The sequence below is a fragment of the Strongylocentrotus purpuratus genome, unplaced genomic scaffold (genome assembly GCF_000002235.5).
Source record: "Strongylocentrotus purpuratus isolate Spur 01 unplaced genomic scaffold, Spur_5.0 spur5_scaffold_2, whole genome shotgun sequence".
Classification (NCBI taxonomy): domain Eukaryota; kingdom Metazoa; phylum Echinodermata; class Echinoidea; order Camarodonta; family Strongylocentrotidae; genus Strongylocentrotus; species Strongylocentrotus purpuratus.
The window spans coordinates 11709063-11726317 of NW_022145605.1; the positions used below are offsets into that span (position 1 = coordinate 11709063).

At 36.1% G+C, this 17255-nt stretch overlaps 1 protein-coding gene across 1 annotated transcript in view; it reads left to right on the plus strand.

The window, feature by feature from the left end:
* Positions 1-17255, plus strand: part of LOC115926364 (phosphatidylinositol-glycan-specific phospholipase D-like) — a gene marked incomplete at its 3' end in the record, with an annotated part of 30164 nt that overhangs the window by 2986 nt on the left and 9923 nt on the right. The window contains exons 2-3 of the mRNA XM_030991024.1: positions 15116-15171; positions 16329-16407. Of these exons, the coding sequence (XP_030846884.1) occupies positions 15116-15171; positions 16329-16407 (135 nt within the window). The remainder of the gene's footprint in view (positions 1-15115; positions 15172-16328; positions 16408-17255) is intronic.

Below are 17255 nucleotides of genomic sequence, written 5' to 3' on the forward strand. Positions count from 1 at the left end.
ACCCTAAGAATATCTATATTTTAATAAAAGGAGACAAATAAGACAAAGTGATTAATAAAAGTTTGAGGAAAATCGGATATGAAATAAGAAAGCTATGAAATGTTCAAGTTTTAAACAAATTAAAATCGATCAAGAAAATTGGGAAATCTGTGACGTCACATGCGCCACTTATACAATAGAATGCAAAATAATATATGAAAAATATGACATTTCAACTAAACAGAATATTTTATTTTGATGCACTCTTGATCGTAATAATTGCAAATAATCTCTGTGTTCTACAGCTCGATTCCTTCATCAAAACTCCGCGAAAATTGAAATTCCTATATTCTTTTGTATTCTATTGTATAGGTGGTCGCATATAACCTCATAGATTTCCCGATTTTCTTGATCTTTTATAATTTGTTTAGAACTTGACCAACATAGCAACAACTAATGTATGCAATTTACATTCTCACTATTGAAATGCAGTTATTTGAACAATTATTGATTGAATAGTTTGTCACTACGCACTTAAAAAGATGTGTGCACTAAATTTGACTTCATTATGAAACTGGTCGATTGGGCAATGAGATGTCGATATATTCTCAGGTTAAAATAGATTTGTAAATTCCAATATACATGTAGCCTTCTTTATACATTTGTCTACGTTTTCACTAAGAAGCGTTGTCTTTTCCTCGCTCGTTTTGCTCGCTTGTACCATAAAACCACCACATTTTAATCAGATTTGCTATCCAAATAATAGGTATTTTCCCCATACTTTCACTAAAAAAGTTCCAACTTTTCTCGCTCACTTGCACTATATACAACTGAAACCTAATTATGGGCAGCGAGATGTTGAATTGACAGCAAAAAAAATCAATCTAACTTCAAGTCAGAATTCAAGGCACATACCCTCCCACTGCCCCCAACTCCATGCTTCTCATTCTAATTTGTTTTCATTTTATTAGATGAGCGTGATACCAGAATAAATGGCATCTTCCCCCTCTTCTTTCTTTCTTTTCGATTTTCGTTTTATCGGTATCTTTTCTCTTGTCCTTTGTGTACTTCTTTGCGTAAGTACCTCTGTTATACACTCTCCCTCGTATGTCTTCCTATCTATATAAAATTCTTTCTATTCTCCCGAATTATCAACTTTTTTCATTCACCATCACTTCCTTTTTTCTCTCTGTTCTTTAATTCTTCTCCTCTCCTTTTAATTTTCTCTCTCTCTCCAATTTCTTTGCTCTCACTTTCCATCAATCTTCTTATTTCCACTGGCCCTAATAACACTTTTCTTGTGAAAAAATGGAAGTCAATAAATACATGTAAACAATCCAAGAGAGTGGGTTTATTATTACATACAGTGGTAATGTGGCATAATCTCTGAACAAAGAAATGTTAGGTATCTCGATCCCTTTTGCACTTTAATCGGTAATTGTCAGTATACATTTAAAAACCATAAAGTTGAGTCAGCTGATATTGATGTTGTCTTCTAAAATGGAATTCATGCAAGTGTAAACTTTGGTATAGAAAAATACTGATCCGGAGGTAAAAAAAATAATAAGTGGTATACAGTGACTTTTTGCAAATATTTAAAGAATTGTCATTAAAAGTACTCGAGTGGTGATCACATCATAGAATATAATATGCAGTAAATGTATAGCTTTCTGCTCACTAATGAAATATCGTCAAGAAGAACATAAGTATGCAGAAGCTTTTGAAAAGCAAAGAAAATGAATTTTGGTGTTAAAGATGGACATAAGTAGGATCTAGGAAGCTAGCTTTCTGTTAACAAATAAAAACGAAGTATAGCCAAGAAAACATAAGTACACGGTGGTTTTCCGCTAATAAATGAAATTAAGTTTGGTAAAGAAAAATATTAGTATGCCTATGCAGTCACTTTCTGCTGACAAATAAAATGAATAGCGATCAAGAAAAACATAAGTACACGGTGGCTTTCCGCTAACAAAAATAAATTTTGTTAAAGATGCACATAAGTAGGACCTAGTAAGTTAGCTTTCTGCTAACAAATAAAAACGAAGTATAGCCAAGACGAAAATGAAATTTGGTCAAGAAAAACATAAGTATGCCTATGCAGTCACTTTCTGCTAACAAAAAAAAGAGGTTTGGTCAAGAAAAGCCTAAGTACGCAATGGCTTTCTGCTAACAAATAAAATGAATTTTGCTCAAGAAAAACATAAATACGAGGTGGCTTTCCGCTAACAAAAATGAAGTTTGGCCAAGAGAAACATAAGTACGCAGTCACTTCCTGCTAACAAAAAAAAAGGAGGTTTGGTCTAGAAAGTACGCAGTGCCTTTCTGCTCACATATAAAATGAAGTATAGTTAAGAAAAGCATCAGTACCGCGGTGGCTTCCCGCTAACAAAAATGAATTTTGTTAAAGATGAACATATTAAAGTAGGACCTAGTAAGTTAGCTTTCTGCTAACAAATAAAAACGAAGTATAGCCCAGAAAAACATAAGTACACGGTGGTTTTCCGCCAATAAATGAAGTTTGGTCAAGAAAAACATAAATACGCAATGACTTTCTGCTAACCAATAAAATGAATAGCGATCAAGAAAAACATAAGTACGCAATGGATTTCTGCTAACAAATAAAATGAATAGCGGTCAAGAAAAACATAAGTACGCGGTGGCTAATTTCCACTAACAAAAATGAATGTTGTTAAAGATGAACATAAGTAGGACCTAGTAAGTTAGCTTTCTGCTAACAAACAAAAACGAAGTATATAGCCAAGAAAAACATAAGTACACAGTGGCTTAATTTCCGCTAACAAAAATGAAATTTGGTCAAGAAAAAAAATAAATACGCGGTGGCTTTCCGCTCAAACAAAAAAGGAGGTTTGGTCATAGGAGATATTACAGTGACCTTGGTTTGGTCAAGAAAGTACGCAGTGGCTTTCTGCTCAAATATAAAATGAAGTATAGTTACGAAAAACATTAGAACCGCGGTGGCTTTCCGCTAAAAAAAAAAAAAAAAAATGAAGTTAGGTCAAAAAGAACATAATCATTTGACACAGTGTATCAATGAACTTTGTTAAATAAGGAATAATTATTTTACAAAAACCATTCTGGACATTTCATCACCAAATGACAAACATTTTCTATGAATATATAGCTTCATAGCTTCAAATGTCTGACTGCATACGGTTTGCTATTATACTAACATTTGCACAGATTTAAAGGAAACCATTACCCAAGGAGAGAGTCAATCTTATAGGAAAGAGTAAAATGAGAGGAACATTTAAAAAAAGTTTCATCAAAATCGGTTATAAAATAAGAGAGTTATGGAAGTTTGAAAAGTCTTGTTGTACTTTCTATGGGGATCCTCAAATTGACAACGCTGCTTCAAAATGGCTGATTTTGTGGACAACTCTCCATTCGTTTTCTACACAAATTTTCAGATTTCTTCCATTATCTTTCAAAGTGCATCTTACCAAGGAGATATTACAGTGACCAAATATCTCCTTGATCTTACCTCCTTCTGAGCTCAACATATGGGGAAATATATTTCACACCACATTTATGTCAAAGCAAGGAGATATCTCCTTGGTCAAAGTCAGAAGGAGACAATAAAAAATATGAGAAGTAATGGTGAAAATCGGAAAATTTATGTACAGAGTGAATGGAGAGTTGTCCACAAAATCAGCCATTTTGAAGCAGCGTTGCCAATTTGAGGATCCACATAGAAAGTACAACGAGGGCCCAGTAGTCAATTTAAGTGTAAGTAGGTACGTGTATAAGAGTACAGACATCATTATTCAGATTGAACATGATACTTTAAACTCATGCAAAGTCCATTGAAAGATACCCCGAAGAGAGTACAGGCTGCCACTCGCTACGGAACTCTCTATAGGATGCATATGTGGAGGGCAACTCGAGCACCGGTCCACACGTATGTGCGATCGGTCTGCGGGCAATCCCGCTCATGTCTCTAAATTCAATTGTTATAGACTTCACTGACATAATAGAAGAGGAAGTCATGTAACGAAGCAATTTTCCAAGACCCTCGTTGTCTTGGGCACGTACAAATTGCATCAAATACCTTAGTGACTGACTCTGTTCTTTGGTCATGGGGTTTGCAACGAAGAGATCACAAACCTTCTTTGGCGTAGGTTTGCACCTATCGTACAAGTTCTTGATTGACTGGACACTAGGGAACGAGTTGGCAAGAGCATCCCGAACTATTCCTCCCATTGCTTGCAGTGCGTAGCTGCTGTTTTGAACCATACACTTGTGCGCTAGTTGCCGTATGACTGGTAGAACTTGGTCATCCTCTGGAATCGTATGGCTTCCCTCTCTATCAAGGAGGTCCTCAAATATCTCCTTTTCATCATCTGAAAGGTGACCTGCCATAGCAGCTCTGACGGCTGCACTGTCTACATCACTTAAGAACCTCAAAAACGAATCAGTGAGGTCTTCGGGGGAAATTGATTCCTCTCCAAATACGAGGGCCTGAAAAAAAGCAGGTGCCATTTGGAGAGGAAACACATCGTGGTCACGAAGACCCTTGGCTAGAATGCGACCAATCGCCTGCCATTCCTCCAGTCCGTAATGTGGATTGAGACTCGGGATCCTGTAATATTCCCCATCTGCTGATGTTTCAAAGAACGACTGCCAAAACGCTGTGTAGGCCTCTCTCGAGACACCCTGGGCATCAACCCCAGCCTCATCAACAAATGTGACTTTTAAGGGCTGGCTGATAATTTCTGGGGTTTTGAAAATGGCAATCATTTCCGCTTGAACGGTGCAGCCTCATGTTACAGTGTGAATCTTTCGGCCACGTGTGAGCTGTATCTATCTGATTGTTATTTGGAGGCGAGTTAGACGATGAGGGTTGGATTTCCTGTTGCGTCAATGAAATCTGTGGAAGCTCATCAGACGAATTTCCAGGATCGTTAATCTCAACAACAGTCTCTGGAAGAATTTCTGTGTCCGACGGCCGGGAAGGTTGAATCTCAACAGAAATCCCAGAAAGAATTTCTGTATCTGATGAGGACGAATCAACCACGATGACGTCCTCTTTTGTTGCTTCTGCACCATAAGGAATAGTGCTGTACAAAGAAGATGAACTGGTAGGCCTACTATTTCTCTCTTCCTCAACCAGTTTGACTTCATCTTGGTTGTCTGGTTCCGGCTGGTCTCTTTTCTTTGAACATAGGTACAATCTTAACATCTTTACGCTAGTGGTTTCATAGAGTTCTCCAACGGTAGCTTCTCCCAACTCACAGCCTCTAAAATCTTGCATTGATAAGTCGAATTCTTCCTGACGGCCCCTTTTGGAGGTACCACCTGGGAAGAATAATGCTGTTGACAATTCTAAGAGTTTATTCACACCGTATTCTTTCTTCACTTTCAGCTGGCGGGTCCCGCCTCCAGAATTACTCCGTACTTGACGGAATTCTTTGGTGGAATGATCAAAGTCCATCCAACCTAGTTCGATTCGTCTATTTTGCTTCAGAGCGTTTACATTCCCTGTGGGGTATGTTGAGGGGCCAGAATTGTTACATTTTCTCTTTCTTCCTATCTTTCTTCGGAGTCTTTCCAGCAAACTTGATGTCGAATGCTCTGCAGTTTCCTTTTTCTTGCGCCTAGCAAAATCAACTGCCGCTAGTCGATCCCCATAGCATGGGATGAACTTTCTCATTTTCACATCATCCATCTGGACGAGGGAACTGCAGTCAATCTAAAGAAATAATATAGAATAATTAATGATACAATAGATCGATTTTTCACATTAATTTGAACATTTATAACTACACATTTTGAAAGGATCCCCAGAATTACTTAGGATTTAAAAGTTTGCAACTCTTAAAGGGGGTACTCTGGTCCAAAAATATCATACTTTCATTAGAAGCAGAAAAATCAGAGACAAACCGGATAAAAAATAAAGAAATGAATAAATAACAGAGTTATGAATATTTGAATGTCATTAAATAGGACTATTTTTTATGCAAATTAACAATTCTGTCACGTGTTTGACGTATGATAGTCACTTCTCACCAATTGTCTTATTACATGTATGTCAATTGTTTTTAAAATCTCACTTTTTGATGATTCAACGCAAATTTGTTTCTCTATGTTGGTGGATGCACGCATTTAGATGTTACTCTCAACATAATTACGGTATTCATGTGATTGAATGAGATTTTATGGGAGAAATATGATAAAATACGGACAAACAAAAATCATAATGAGATAATTCAGATGTACATTTTTTGTTGATAATTCAATAAAGAATGCAGATCTAGAACAAATATTGGTGACAAATGTTTTTGTTTTACCGTATGATCAATTATATTATTCGAAAGTAAAATACTGAAATTCCATTTCTATTCTTATGTATTTCATTGCTTTGACAATTTCTAATGTATTTGATTGTTTTTCAATCTTGTTTATTTCTTTGTTACATAAATTCTACGACATTGGTCATCCATCCGGATCTGTATTCAGATAAAACGAATGATAATTAACTATGAATTTGGAAAAAAAATAATAATTGTTTTATTATATAACAAGACAAATGCGACTGCGTCTCCTATATATGCCTCCGCCTTTATAAAACCAGTAATTTCAGAAATTGACCTCTGTGACCTATGACTTTTGACCTCATTACACCAAAAATCTAGTCAGCTCAAGTTTGAAGTTCATATCTCAAGTGGTTCTTGAGATATCGCGTTAACGAGGTCAATAAATGGAATTTCATAAGTTGACCTGTGTGACCCTTGACCTTTGACCTACATACTCTAAAATCTTCATCACATGGTCTGGTGGAACGAAATGCAGCTTCACCTCGGCATACGCTAGCATAAGCATCATCAACACCGCAAATTTTGTCCTCTGTACCCCAAAGCTCTGGTGTGTAGTACATCATCATCGGCCGTCCGCTGGGTACCCGGTGGTTATTGGAGGGCCTGATGATATGCGAGTTCCACATTTCAACTGTTGTGTCAAGTTCTGTCTGTGAAAATAATGAAGATTTAAATTAACAGTGAATAACCAGAATGCAATAATGGATGAATGAACGATAGGGTAAAGGGGAGTGAATTCCTCGCTTAAACATTTATTCGCAATTTATTAAAAGATCCTATGCTTAAATTAGTTTTTAATCATCTCGATGGGGTGGATGAATCGGTGGGGAAGGCGCCATCTAGTGGGTAGGAGCGAACAGGGGGGTTATTGAAAAAAAAACTCTAATAAGGTCCAGAACTAGACTATAGTGCCGAGCGAGGGATCAGGACTGAGTTGGTCGAGCGGTAAAGCTCATTGTCAGCTCTCTGCATCAGCCTACAAACTGACTCTGTTCGGACCCAGGTTCGAATTCCAGTCACGTCTTTTGGATGGTGACGTTAAAGGTCGGTCCCAGACGTAAATAATCATATCTGATTGATACACGTCTGTCAAAACCCAATCCCCCACCCCCCCCCCCCAACCCTGGTATTATGTAACACGTTCGAGGCTAGATTTACTCTAGGTCGAAAATATCTTGACGCGCTGGCAAGACCGAAAACAGAGTCGTATAGCCGTCAAGGTGAGCCAAGGACTAGATTCTCACAAGATCAACAGACGGAAACTTTGTACTACTAAAGACAAACTATAAGAACAAACAAGGAATACATCTATTGTGCGAAATGACTAAAATTAATGATGTCTAAAATCGTTACAATATAGTTCACTACATCATATAGAATACACAAACGAGGAGCACAATTTTAACTTCACAAGCGCTTTCGATTTAATCTCCTCAGGTGACGTGATATCATGATATTCTCTCTTTAAATCTTTAAACATAATGTAAAATTATATAAAAAAAATTGATATATTTGAATTATATAATGCAGGAAACGATACTCCATACATATCTCTTTCCCCTCGTTACCCGTAGTCCTCCACACCAATTTTCCTCCTAACTTTACTAATTTTTCCTCTTTGTTCTCCCCTGTCCCCTTCCCCCATCTCTCTCTCTCTCTCTCTCTCTCTCCTTAGGACTATGCAGCTTTAATGATGAAAAATATCCTTCCATATTTTCATCTCCTTTCTTTACAAACACCCATCTTTGTTACTCCCATGAGTACAGGAAACATTACAGAATCTTTGTGTAAAGACAGGCGCGGGCGCGGATCTAGCTTTTTGCTAAGGGGGGGGGGGGGGGGGGGTTTGGAGGCGCGAATTTTTTTCTCGGCAAACCGACACACATAAAAAAAACAGGCTTTGTCCAATGGGGGTATAGGGTCACTAAATGCGACCCCCCCCCCCCACATTTTTTTTCTCCAAAGGGGGGGGGGGGGGGGGGTTTAGGGGGTTTAAACCCCCTAAACCCCCCGTAGATCCGCCACTGAAAGATGGCCACGTACAACACTTAATCTAAGATTAAAATTGTCACAAACATTGTCCTCATTTGAATATTACTATATTATACTTGTACATGTATATAACATCATGTCAAAATAGTAAATTGCTCACTTCAGGCTAAAGAGATGAAATTGAAAGCGCTTGTGAAGTTACACTTGTGCTCCTCGATCGTTCGTGTATTCTATATGATGTTGTGAAATTTTTTCAACACATCTTTAACACTGCATTTCGTCGGAACTTTGTTCCTGTGAACATTTTGTGATATATTATACATTTATTGATTGGCAGGCTGTGTTATATAATATTTTTTGATCCCTGAAGGGAGTTTTATTTTCCCAAGGGGTTACATTTTCCCTTCAGGGATCCAAACATTTCATATGACACCTGCCAGTCAATATTTATAGATAGCTTTTTAGGTGGTCTGTCGATGACAGATCACCTATTGATTTCGTTAGAATTTTCTTTCTTTATTCTTTATTCTTTATTTATTTTTATTTCTTCCGTACACTTTTTTTGTGTATACGTTTACTCGAAATCGACTTGGTCAAATTCCTTCAAATTTCTGATAGTCATTAGGCCCTATAATATCAAGTTCCCGAAACCTTTTTCAAGTTCATGGGGTCATCGTGACGTCATCCAGGCGCCATTTTGTAAAAATCAAGTCATTATCATATCTCGATAACGAGTCTTCAAAAATAAACCATATTTGGTATACATCAACTTCAGGTCAAAGTTCAACTAAAAATGTCAACAAAATTTGCGCGCGCACCTCGACGCGCACGTACGCGCGCATTAAAATTTTAAAATGCTCAAATTCGTTCCAAATTTTTTTTGCACACGTTTCAGGCAATTGTAAGCATTTTCAAGATTTTGCGCGAGAGCACTTTTTTGCGCGCGTTTCCGCGCGTAAGTGCGCGTACTGACATTTTACAACATGGAAACGCCAAATTTTCTCTATCATATCAACCACATTTTTCCAAGCATTTTGATACCTTGTTCACCTTTTTCTGACCAGTGATAACGCAATGAGCGTCCGTCAAAGTTTACAGCACACGCGGATCTGCATTATCCCTATCCACATTACATGTGCAAAAACAAGCCTATACAAAATTCATTTTAACTCTTCAGAATGGATAGATACCCCCAATTTTTTTCATATTTAGATAGATCATGAGTCGGAGATATGATTTCATGTCTCATTTGACCCTCAATTAACTCATGACGTCATCATAATGGCCTCCGAACTTAAAATTTCAATTTGCATATTATGACGTTAGCAGATTTTTGGAAAATTGATTGTATCTCTGTAAATGTTGATCAATTTTCTTTCAAATTTTGATATGTTTTAGCTGAGAATATTTTCTACGAATGTATTTCACACGATATTTCATTTGAACAATGGCATCATGGCGTATTTTTGCGATTAAAGGAGGCATGTCAATTTTTCACATTTTGCGTGTATTCTCTATGGGACATGACTTTTTCTCAAAACTGGTTTCTACATTCTTGTCTTTCGCGAGCAATATCTCCGTCGTTTTATCTTCGTTTACGCTGAGCTTTGAGTATGTTGTAGCTGAGTCAATATGCTATCGTAAGTGTGCCCTTTAATTTTCGATCAGATGCCGGGATCATGCTCATATTTCACTTACAAAGTGGGATTTGATAATTCCATTTTCCGTTTACGTGTAATCTCTATGGGAAATATTTTGGTACATCGGTAACGCACTTGACTTCCGACCTCGAAGTCCCTGGTTCGAGTCCGGGCGTCTCCAACAATTTTTTTCTTCACTTTTTTTTCTTTTTGACCTTTCACTGTACCTTTTCCTTTGCTTATTAAAACACGTAGAATCACAAATAATGTTATAAACAACCATGTTTACTTTATTATTCCCCTATTATCACTTGATCCATTACTTTTTGAGTGTAGTCCCTATGGGAGATGACTTTTTCTCAAATCTGGATTCTACATTCCTGTCTTTTGCGAGCAATATCGCCGTTATTTCCGTTTGGTTTTTGTTGATTTTGGAGTATGTTGTAGCTGAGACTATATGCTATCTAAATGTTCCCTCATTTTTTTCAATCAGATGTCATCATGGTCTGTTGATGATCATCATCAACATCATCATGATGATCATCATCATCATCAACATCGTCATCACCATTACTATCAGGATCATCATCATCATGATCATCATGATGATCATCATTGTTTACATGTCTATATAACTTCTCCCTTTCTCAATATAGTAAGTATTATAATCTATCATAAGACTTGAAGACAGACCACCTTAATCGTCCTCGTGACGATTTAAATTCTAGTTTATTTTTTATTTTATTATATTTTTTTTTTAGCTGTTGATACTATTATTAATTGATGACTTTTGCACTGACATCATTTTTTTTATCAGCGCGCATGCAAGCTAATTATATCAAGCGTATTTGAAGCACAACACGCGCATTTTATTTAAAGCGTATAGTGTATAATGTGCAGATTTACATATTTCGCGCGCGCAAACCCATTATCGTTATATTAACGATTGCAAGTTCCCGCAAATTTTGAGCTGTCGACCAATCAGATCGCTGAATCTGTCTAAGCTATCTAATATATATATATATATAGGCCTATATAATATTCATAGCACATCATTGAGTGATAGATCATTTTTTCCACTTAGTATACATCATTATAATAGTGGTCAAAAATAGAACCTAGTACAATGTACATTAAAAGATCCACTCCTCCATCACATTTTAAGACTCATTTAACAAATTTTCATTTTCAAGTAAGTTCACCTATCTAGTTTTGTCTTCTTTGCAAAAGGGTTAAAACAGCACAATTTTGGCCTATGATAATTTTGTGGGTACTGGTCAAGTTCTTCTTGACGTAGTTAGAATCAAAGTTGTAGTCCTATATATGCTAGTTGCATGGTCTTAAGTAATCAAATTTAAAAGCCAAGCCAGATGCACTTTTCTCGTGCTTTCATGCATATTAGATGGATTGCAAATTATTTTTCCATTACATATTATTTGTTGGCTCTTAAAAACTCGTTGAGAAATAATTATCAATTTACTGCATCTTTGTTGTCAATTTTTTTTTATAGCTTATTTTATTTGTACCTGAATTAGACCCATGAAGCAGAACTGACTTATGTTCTTATCCAGGAAGCTTCCAGTGTAGTTTCCTCTGTCTAGTAGATCTCTGAACAGTTCGATCCAACAATGGGTGCATTCTTTGCGCAAAAAGCTCCACCAACTTTCAATTCTCTGATTCGAGGTACTTGCTCCTTCTATGTACACATGTTCTCCCCTGACGTCACTCCTTAGAAATTCTTGAAAAGCGCGAATATGTCCATTCTCTGTACCACGGTCACAACGCAAGACGCAGGGACATCCACCAAACTCCTTCACGGCATCTAGAAAGTAGCCTCCAATTAGCTTTGGGTCGTTATTTGTACTGTACACATTTAACCAAATCATTTCCCTTGAAAATCCGTCAATACATCCGCTTATACACAGGCCATATGGCTTTAATTTTTTCATACCCATCGATATGCCAAATGTAATTTGGTCCTTTTGCGAAGTAGGCCCGTCTGACAAGTCGTCTAGCTTTCCTTAGCTGAACACCTTCTGGATCCAGTATTGTTAGTAAAAGTCGTACATCCTCTTTTCTAACACGAAGACCACTCTGTTGACATTTGGCATGCATCATCCTATATCCATGCAACTGTCCCGAACCCTGTAACTGATCCCGGATGAATTGTACTACATCATCCAAACGGCTGTATCTTCTACGATGGAGATTATTGGCTTTTAATATACGCTTAAGATGCCTTTCACTTAGGAGTATGTCGTGATGATGAAGAAGCATGAACAGAATATCTTTATGTGTCATTCCAAGATCAAAATACATTTAAATGAAGAAATTACGATCATGAACAGTAGCCATCTTGGGATTGAGTTGACGTGCGCTGATCATATAACAAACGATGTCTGGGGTTTCGAAAGTTATGCAACATGTATTGGTCGGGAATTATCTCAGGAAAACGAAAAATGATCTCAGGAAAACAAGAATTTATCTCAGGAAAACGAGAATTTATCTCAGGAAAACGGGAATTATCTCAGGAAAACGAAAAATTATCTCAGGAAAACGGAATTTATCTCAGGAAAACGAAAAATTATCTCAGGAAAACGAGAATTTATCTCAGGAAAACGAGAATTTATCTCAGGAAAACGGGAATTATCTCAGGAAAACGAAAAATTATCTCAGGAAAACGAAAATTTATCTCAGGAAAACGAGAATTTATCTCAGGAAAACGAGAATTTATCTCAGGAAAACGAGAATTTATCTCAGGAAAACGGGAATTATCTCAGGAAAACGAAAAATTATCTCAGGAAAACAAGAATTTATCTCAGGAAAACGAAAAATTATCTCAGGAAAACGAGAATTTATCTCAGGAAAACGAGAATTTATCTCAGGAAAACGGGAATTATCTCAGGAAAACGAAATATTATCTCAGGAAAAAGAGAATTTATCTCAGGAAAACGAGAATTTATCTCAGGAAAACGAAAAATTATCTAAGGAAAACAAGAATTTATCTCAGGAAAACGGGAATTATCTCAGGAAAACGAAATATTATCTCGGGAAAACAAGATTTTATCTCAGGAAAACAAAAAATTATCTCAGGAAAACGAAAAATTATCTCAGGAAAACGAGAATTTATCTCAGGAAAACGGGAATTATCTCAGGAAAACGAAATATTATCTCAGGAAAACGAGAATTTATCTCAGGAAAACAAAAATTTATCTCAGGAAAACGAAAAATTATCTCAGGAAAACGAAAAATTATCTCAGGAAAACGAGAATTTATCTCAGGAAAACGGGAATTATCTCAGGAAAACGAAAAATTATCTCAGGAAAACGAGAATTTATCTCAGGAAAACGAGAATTTATCTCAGAAAAACGGGAATTATCTCAGGAAAACGAAATATTATCTCAGGAAAACAAGAATTTATCTCAGGAAAACGGGAGTTATCTCAGGAAAACGAAAAATTATCTCAGGAAAACGAGAATTTATCTCAGGAAAACGAAAAATTATCTCAGGAAAACGAGAATTTATCTCAGGAAAACGAGAATTTATCTCAGGAAAACGGGAATTATCTCAGGAAAACGAAATATTATCTCAGGAAAACGAGAATTTATCTCAGGAAAACGGGAATTATCTCAGGAAAACGAAATATTATCTCAGGAAAACGAGAATTTATCTCAGGAAAACGAGAATTTATCTCAGGAAAACGAAAAATTATCTAAGGAAAACAAGAATTTATCTCAGGAAAACGGGAATTATCTCAGGAAAACGAAATATTATCTCAGGAAAACGAGAATTTATCTCAGGAAAACAAAAAATTATCTCAGGAAAACGAAAAATTATCTCAGGAAAACGAGAATTTATCTCAGGAAAACGGGAATTATCTCAGGAAAACGAAATATTATCTCAGGAAAACGAGAATTTATCTCAGGAAAACAAAAATTTATCTCAGGAAAACGAAAAATTATCTCAGGAAAACGAAAAATTATCTCAGGAAAACGAGAATTTATCTCAGGAAAACGGGAATTATCTCAGGAAAACGAAAAATTATCTCAGGAAAACGAGAATTTATCTCAGGAAAACGAGAATTTATCTCAGAAAAACGGGAATTATCTCAGGAAAACGAAATATTATCTCAGGAAAACAAGAATTTATCTCAGGAAAACGGGAATTATCTCAGGAAAACGAAAAATTATCTCAGGAAAACGAGAATTTATCTCAGGAAAACGAAAAATTATCTCAGGAAAACGAGAATTTATCTCAGGAAAACGAGAATTTTTTTTTCTTCTCCATGTCACTTCCGGGGCTCCGTATGTTATTGTTAACCTGCTTAACTTATTATTAGTACTCTTACTAGTTACTACTAGTCTTAGTCTTACTCTTGGTAGAGTCTTACTCGAGTCATAGACCTAGGAATTAAGTTCTTTGTCCAGCTAGTCTGTAGCTGTTAAATTATATCTCGATCTCGATTCTGTATTGACCATTATCCTGTTATCTCTGAGTCTGACCACAGATCTGGAAGGACCACCTCTTGTATTTAATATTCTAGAGTAGTAGTACTTAGAATCTAGACCGAAAGCTTCAGTCTCTGATATCGACGGTTGTTCCGCTGAGATTGCATCTGGCTCCTCTAACGTATCGCCTCTAGGCCTATGGGGAATGTCAACAAATGTCAGTTTTATTTTAAAAAATGGGCCATATCAGACGGTTATTTCTGTGTAAGTAGTACTAGCCTTTTTAATTACCGGTAGACAGAAAAATCTGTCGGCTTGGAGTTTTAAAACATATTTTGTAATTTGACGCTCGTCTCCTCCAAGACAGACGGAACCCTCCTAGGACCTAGCTAGCTGACCGCCGTTATGGTAATTTCTGCTTGCCAGTTGTGCAGACTTGTGCCTATCCTATATATATATATATATATATATATATATATATATATATGTGTCACTTAATGGACGACACCTTTTGATCAAGCAAAGAATTTTTTTTTGTCTAGGTTGATCTACATGTACAGTGTCAGTATAGATATAACTCTCGATCTATCTCATGTTAAACACTTCTTGATCTTTAATTCATCTCCTCTTCATTTCATCTCTTCTTAAGTTGAGACTTGAGAGTAGACTCGGGAGATGAAGATAAGAATTAAACTATAACCATCATAATTTTGCATTTCAGCCCACAGAGCAACACAATATTTCAGGGATACAAGAGGAAGCATCGATTACAAGCAGGTAGGCCAACCATGTTATCTAGTCTGTTCTGAGCCAGAAAGCTGTTAACTCTGTGTTAAAGTAAATGAGCTAATTATGTCCATCTAGCTCCAAACAGACATATAAAAAAATAGCCATCAACATTTTAGACATCAATTTCTTCATCTTTGTCAGAAATTATGTCAGAGATACACAGACATTTCAAAGGTGCATGGAATGAGATGGGGGTGCAAAGTAGATGCTTAGCATTCCCCAAGAACGAAGCATGTACAGTATTTTCTTGCATTTACAATGTATTATAAGGAAGTTGTTAATTTTTATATAAATTGTTAATTACAAATACTACAGCAGCTAAGTTTGTATGAGGTGTCTTCCCATTCTCTGTTCATCTCATTCCTCTTGTTTCAAAATATTGCCATGGGGATTCTTTTTAGTTCAAAACAATTCTTTTATGAGTGTGCTATTTACAAAATTGAAGAAAAGAATTGATTAAAAAAATAAAGAATTCTGTTGTACAAACCCTGTACTGTAGTTAACAAAAAATATGTTTAACTTAAATGTTGACAGATGAAAGAAAATTACAACTGCATGATCATGACTTCATAGATCAACATTGTTGCACTTTGCTTTATTTGTCTGGAGCTGACTCCATGTATTGCCTTATGTGCATAATGTTTCATGAATCTGAATGTGTGACAAACGTTGACTAAAGCAGTCAGCTGAGTATTTCAGAAGTCGACTGAAGCAGAAAAGAGCTCAGATAATTTCACATGATATACTGCAATAACTTTGGAGGTGAAGGCACTCTTGATCATGAGGCAAAGTCTAAGTAAACAAATTCATGCAGTACTTCAGTCAGAGGTCAAGAGATTAGTACTGTATTTGAAGGCATGATTGCTGAACATTGGAATGATAAAGTCCTCATTTGTGATCATCTTGTAAAATAGAGTAGGCACTTCTTACCTGTTTACATATATATATATATATATATATATATATATATATATATACATTTTATCATTTTGGTCCTTGTTTCCAGCTAATTGAGTAATTATTCCTTTTTGGGGGTGATTTGTTATTGTTTTTATCCCAGATAAAATGAATTGCAGCTGATTAAGACACTCCTCAGTTATATTGCATTATCTTTTTATTGTTCTTGTTTAACTACGTCTCTTCAGCTGATTTTAGACAATCAAGATGCCTTCCAAGCTGGCAACCCTTACCCAGATGCCTACTATGATACTATTTGCCAAGGAGGTAAGATATTCCTCCTCTCTATAATCCCCCCTTGAATTATAAATTGACATCTATACATTCATTTTGTTTTATCCACAGAGGGATATTCCCATATATCATGAAATACTGATTACTCTTTTTCATCATTGAATACTTGTTTTAGCCTTCACGTGATGGAAGCTCAATTGCACTTTTTTTGTCCCCCTCCAAATCTCCACAAAAGCAGCATTTTAAATTCATGATAGTTAAAAAGTTGATTACCCAAGATAGCCTCATTAGTATTCAACCCTTCCCCTTAAGGGCCCTGCAATTATTATTACCGGTATAATAATAATAATAATAATCAAACATTTTTTTATATTTTTGTATCCCTAGTATGGTTAGGTACCCATTTGATAATAATAATAATAATATTCATTTGTAAAGCGCAATAACTATGTGAATATATTCTATTGCGCTGCAAGAGCTCGTAAATGCTGTGCTATACATACTATATGAACAAGTGAGTTTTCAGTTTTGATTTAAAATTATCTAGTGATGGGGCTTTCCTTATTTCTAGTGGTAATTTATTCCATAATCTAGGGGCAGCACAGAGAAATGACCGGTCCCCGAGGGTTACTTTGGTTTTATATGGGGGTATTTGCAACATAAATATGTCTTGTGTACTACGAAGGTTACGACCATGGGTTTGAGACTTGATGTGCAACAATTCAGTAACGTAATTAGGAGTTTGACCATTTAGAGCTTTGTAGACTATCATTAAAATTTTAAATGTAATTCTCTGGCGAATTGGCAACCAATGTAGTTCCTTAAGAAGTGGGGTTATTCGAGAGAATTTTGGGAGGCTGCAAATTAGTCGTGCACATGTA